The sequence below is a fragment of the Rhipicephalus microplus genome, chromosome 3, assembly GCF_043290135.1.
Source record: "Rhipicephalus microplus isolate Deutch F79 chromosome 3, USDA_Rmic, whole genome shotgun sequence".
NCBI classification, from domain to species: Eukaryota; Metazoa; Arthropoda; class Arachnida; order Ixodida; family Ixodidae; genus Rhipicephalus; species Rhipicephalus microplus.
Window position 1 is genome coordinate 230,101,849 of NC_134702.1, and position 6,000 is coordinate 230,107,848.

The 6,000-nt window shown below is 48.5% G+C and overlaps 1 protein-coding gene across 1 annotated transcript in view; it reads left to right on the forward strand.

Annotated features, from left to right (window-relative positions):
* Positions 1-5,065, forward strand: part of LOC119167548 (lethal (3) 80Fj) — a 331,845-nt gene extending 326,780 nt beyond the window's left edge. Inside the window, exons 53-54 of the mRNA XM_037419055.2 lie at positions 4,363-4,581; positions 4,869-5,065. Coding sequence (XP_037274952.2) covers positions 4,363-4,581; positions 4,869-4,997 — 348 coding nt within the window. The 3' untranslated portion in view covers positions 4,998-5,065. The remainder of the gene's footprint in view (positions 1-4,362; positions 4,582-4,868) is intronic.
* Positions 5,066-6,000: the final 935 nt, after the last annotated feature.

Genomic DNA, 6,000 nt, shown 5'->3' on the forward strand with positions numbered 1-6,000 from the left:
AAGGAACCATCTTTGGTTACGATGGCATTATCAAACAACGTCGGCGCTTGCTCCCGCGACACAATAGCAGCACCATTGGGTTTTCTGCCTTTCTTGCGTGAACGGCGAAAATGATGCTGCGATCGGAACTTTTTTGCATCGTCGGGCATACCCAGTCACAAAAGCACGTTAGGGATACGAGTCACGACACTGTCGCAAATACAATACCCTTTCAAAATGTCGGAGGACACTGCCAGCAAGTTTTTCTGGCTAATCGGGAAGCGCCATTTCGGTCACGTGCATCAAGCAACCAATGGAATCGCGTGCTGTGCGTGATTTTGACTTCGTTTTTTTTTCCGCTTTTGCAAAGGGTACATAGTTGTCTACTGGAAAAAAAATTCTATAAACGTGACTTTTCCAACAAAACCATAATGGCGCTGGTGGAGCACGTAGTTCGCGTGCCATCGGTGGTTGAAGTACGGTTAGATTACACTTCAATATAAAAGTCCGCTTGAACGAGGTTGCTCTCTTTATGAGTTTCAACTTCAGAAATAAGTGGAATTTCGAAGCCAAACTTTGCTGATAGGCTGGGAAGGGCATCGGGAACGCGGAAATCCGATTTTTTGCCCGATTTTCTACTTCTTGGGTCCCCCCTTAAGCTGGGTCGAGAAAAGCAAAACATGTTCCAGTGACCACAGTCATAGAAATCTGAACTCTGCTGTAAATGTAAAAAAGCATCGACATTGTGCGCATAGTCTGATATGACAATTTTTTTTTACTATGATAGTGGTGATGGCAGCTAGCCAAATTTTATACGAGCTAAAAATTTCTTTTAGGGGCGTGGTTGTCTAGCCTTTCCTCCCATTTCGTCATTAGCGTCCAGTGGGCATCAGTTGCTATTAATACGAAATCCATGCTAACAACTTCAATAATCTCTTCTTGCCACTTTTAGAGCTGGCATGCTTGCCCGTCAGCGGATGTGCGCACGTGCTGTGAGGCAAAATTTTTTCCCATTTCTTATTCTGGTCTCATAACTAAGGGGTGGGGGTTTATTTCTCCCCCTTGAAAAATTTCTGGCGATGTCCTTGGTACGCATCATATGTTATCTGTTTTTGATAGTACAGTCAAGCCCGCTTATAGCTAACCTGAGCGTGACGCGACATCCGTTCGCTGTATCCTGAAGTTCATAGTAAATGAAACACACCTTTTAAAAAAGTTGCGAGTGAAAACGCAAACTTTTTTGCCCCAAAAAGTCTATGATGTACGTGTTTCGAAGCGAAGAAGCGATAAGGGCGGTCTCGAGTTCGTTTAAAACTGCAGGATTCTCGTTCGCCGAGGCCTGTGGCATAAGCTGCATGAGGCACTGGCTCCAAAGTTTCGTCGTTCTCGCAAACCGATTCCTCCAAATCGCTCTCGCCACGTACTTCATTCACAATGCCCCAATCCGTGCATGGTTCCGCAGTTTCGGCATCATCATCGGCCATAATTAAACCATCGCAACAGATGTCCTATCCGCTCTCCCAGGTCGGAGTCGACGACGCGCTGCCACAACGCCACCGCAGTTCGGAAGCTTCAGGCTAAGCATCGGACCAGACGTCGACAAAGTCGGCCTCGCGAAAACAGCTTCGTGCGCATGTAGTCGTCACCGCCGCCCACGAAATATTCACCATCTCCACAGATGAACACCGGGAAACCCGAAGCGGCAAGTTGGCTGTCAGGTGGTCAACAGCTATGAGCACTATGAGCAAGCGCTCCGCAACGCAGCACCTAACGCGCGAATTACGCTAAAGCTAAGTGGTCACACTTTCGACGTTTTTTGGAGCGGCAGGAAAAAGTGTGCTAGTCCTCCCGTCGGCCATCATGACTACACATGCCCACCAAGAGCGAGCAAGATGCGCACACGCGACACACGTGCCAGAACGCGTGGAACAGCTCTGGGCCCGTTTCCAGTCAGAAAACGAAACTAATTCGAGGCAGCGTGGCGGGCGTCGCGGAGCAGTGGAGATGGTCGAAGGGGTTGTGATCAAGAGAGGAGAGCAGACTTGCGAGAGAAGGGCAAGGAGTCGCGATAAAGAGGGGAGGATGCAGCAGGAGGGCGACCTTGAAAACCAACACACACAGGAAGATGGCAGGTTGGGCAGCTTGCTTGAAAAGTCCACGAAACGCGCAACTCACACGGAGAAAAACTTGAAAGAGTGCCTGCGCGCGCAGAAATCAAAGCACGGCCGCCTGGATCGGTGCGTGCGGCAGTGTTCAAAAAATCGGAGGCCGTGGTCAAAAAAATATTTTGTTGCGCTGGCGGGTTTGCGTGGCCTCACGAATTTCGATATTTCGCGATTCGTTCTGCACAAATTAACAGTCGTTTTCGCGCTTCTGCACGCGCGTGGAAGGCATTCTGAGTCGAGTGCAAAGTGAGAAAGAACAAGTTCTAAACACGAAACAAATCGCAAATTATCATAGTCGGTGGGTTGCGAACGCGCGTGCACTAGATGCAGACTATCAGATACAGTCGGTGGCCGACGATGTTGGCAAATGGTCTGGTCACTCTAGGCCGGCGATGCCAACATTAGTACCAGCGATCAAAAAGAGGTTAGATGGCCGACTGGTCTTCAAAAGATCGGTGGAAGTATGAAAACATGGGTCTCGTCTGGTGATGCGGGGTGCTCAGAGTAGCGGGGGGACAAAGGACGGAGGCGTGCGTAACAAAAAGCAGTCGTGGCATGGTCCGTGGGTAGGGGAGAGCGGCAACTAGAGGGTCGCGGAGGCAGGGTCGGCATTTAACAATAAGAATGTATGGGCACCTTGCCGACGCCTGATCGGTGGTCGAAATTGGTTTCCCCGGAAGTCGGCAGACCGCTGACTCCGTTCGCTGTAACCGATCAGCGGCACTCGGAGACGTTCGTTATAAGTGCGATTTTGTTCCATTGAACCAATGTATATTTTCACGGTCACGCGGGTATCGTTCCTTTTAAGCGAAAAATTGTTTTAAATGGGGCCGTTATATGTGGGCTCAACTGTATCAGGTTGCTTGAGGCAGTGCGTGCAGCCAATGTAAACCTGAGAGCAGAAGTACACAGGCTCTCCGTATGCCTTCGCTATTGGCGCAGTCTACACTCGGGGCAACTTTCTGTAGCAAATGAAGAGAAGGCTGCAGAACCAAAGTGGGCGTGTGCCACCACTGAAGAATATAGTCCTACAACTGCGTCTTTGTTTTCCGTGAAGATAATGAAAAACATTACTTTATTCTCTACTGGGCACTGTTTGTGAAGAGATGCTGCGCATACCAACGAGATAATATCTTTTTTGCTTCATAAAGTGTCATTTCGCGTTTTCGCACGTTTTAGGTGCACCTCACAGTCGAAAATGGCGCAGTCTTTAGGCTATCTGACGCCATCTCTTAAGCATAAAGCGTACTGTAATTTGCACGGAGAGTCTATCAAATACAAGCCAACCCAAAGTGACAAGCGCGCGTTGCGGCGTATTTCCCACGTTGTGTCCGTAATGTTGTTACGTTATGAGGCTATACGGAAGCTACGCGGCTGCTTTCAAGTTGTAATTGATTGATCATAAACTCGACAACAGCAACGGGGCTGCCGGAAGGCCCTTCAAAGTCGAGTTCTGTGTTCATTACTGCTGACGGCAGCTGAAAGCCACCCAGACATGTTGGGCCTGTCAGGTGCCTAAGACTGAGATGGATGGTAAACTTTATTTCGCCAGAAGGCAACTGCAGATAATTTTGTGTTAAACGGCCATCAGCCCAATACTGACGTCGTATGCTAACCTTTTGCGGGCTCCTGTTGAGTGACGAGCGCTACCGCAACGCTCACAAGCACGGTATTCTGATTCTCGACTATTTTCTTGCGCCTTTTGTCTCTCAAATAAATCTTGCCTTGTGTTAACCTGTGCTTTTATTGTTGGGGTAAGTCATAATTAGTACTCCTCAAAGCTTGCAGTTAGTTGCTGGTGTGAGAATCATGATTTGCGGCCGCTTAGTTTTGTTTTTCACACCGTACGTTTTTGCGGAAAGTTTTCTCGTGTAATTCTCACTCCGACTTTGCATTGGTTTTTCGTCCGAAAAAATGTCAGGATTACGCGAGTAAATACGGTATAGGGGTAAGTTGTTTGGTTTCTCTAGCAAATTTCGTGAAAGGAATGCTCAGCGCAGCTATTTCAGCTCAGCAGTGCTGCACAGCAGACTTCTTAGGACTGCACGGCATAGACAGCGATTTTGGCTCGTGCTTCCGTGGTCCCTATATTTTTGCTAATGGGTGGGTATTCCGTCTTGTGTCGCCAGGCACGGTAGATCAGAAGGGGCCTCGTTAGCGATTAGGTGGGATGCTTCATCACCGTCTGCTTTCATAAGTGTGGTTCTACTCTGCGCAGTGCCTGAACCACGGAAGCAACGAGGTCAAGCAGCTGGTGGCCCAGACAGTGCAATGGCTATCGCGCTGCCTGGACAAAGGAGCACCTCCGCAGCTGCTGCGCACCCTGGTGCCCCAGCTGGTGAATGGAACCAAGGAGAAGAACACCATGGTGCGTGCCAACAGCGAGTACGCACTGGTCGCCCTGCTGCATCTGCGCACCTCCACACAGGGACTGGACGTGAGTGCTTTCACCTGCGTGCACACTCGCGGCACATGAAAACATAATAAAAAGACTACCCAGCCAAGTGTAGCTTTTAGTTTATGGCTTTGAAGAAATGCCCAATGTTTCAAGACCCATATGGTCTCTTCTTCTAGGTATGATTGTCTGGCTTGCTTTGAATCTAGTGGTTTTTTAGAGATTGTTGCCCTCTCCACCATTCTCCCCTGAGGCACAAATGAGGTTAAACCTCCTTAGAGTCTCAGAAGCAGCGCTCGCATAAGATGACTACATTTTCCCAATCGCAGGAGTGCCTTGCTGCGCTCGACCCAGGGGCGAGGGAGTCCCTGCAGGATGTCTATACCAAAGTGCTGCGCAAGGTGGCCTCCCATCCGGAGCCCAAGGAAGAAGACCTCGATGATGGAATCCTCTCCTGATCTGTTTTTTTGACCCCAACCCTTGACAATGCACAGAATAAACAAAAAATCTGTGTGTGTAAAGTTTACACGTTTGCCTTGTTCTTCTGTTGTTCTCGCGTGGCAGTTGCATCACGCTTTATAACCATGGGGCCAGACCAGGAGGAGGGAAAATTCTGTCACCAACAACATCTGTGTGTCATTTGTGGCACCAAGTGCCGTTAGCTTTTGAAGGCTCCACTAATAGAAAGTTTTGCAAATCAGCTTGCGGAAACCCGCAATGTGATGAAGGGTTAAAAAAGGGAGAAAAGACAAGCACCCGTTGTAGCACGAAGCCGCAAGAAAATCTGTATAGATTTCTCAGAAAGAACAGCCTCTCAGTTGCCGAAAAGTTCGTCCTAGTCCGGGGTTCGGACCTGGGACCAATGCCTTTCCGTGGTGGTCTCTCTGCCAAATGAGCTAACCAGGAAGCTAGAACTTGACAGCGCGAAGGCAAATTTATCAACAGCTCGAAGCACATGAACGCAAGTACTAATGCAAATGAGTTCTGCGGGAACCTGCATGGTGGCGGAAGGGTTAAAAAAGGAAATGAAGACGACTGCCCATTGTAGCACGAAGCCAACTAAAAGACTTGTTTCTCTGAGAAATCCGTACGGGGTTTCTTGTAGCTTCGTGCTACAGTTGTCTTCTTTTTTTTTCTTGGTAGAAATTTTGTGAGCCAACATCGGAGAGCATAAATCGTAGCTAAACCAATACAAAATTTGATTGATTCAGCTCTTGGTTCAAATAATGTGGTAGCTGAAAGTCACAGGGACTGTGAAAATTGTGTAGTTAAGTGGGTTTTCGAATTCGCAAGACACAAAGTAGGATGCAAGATTTTTTGAATTATTGAAAGTAATCAAAGATGGTAGTTTTCTGTTCTGGCTAGTTTTCGGCTTCGAGGGTTGTGTTTTCCTGCAATACTCGTTCCCGATTTCGCCGCAAGCAAGGGGGAATGGTGGGGCTCGCGGCTGCCAGCGCAGGC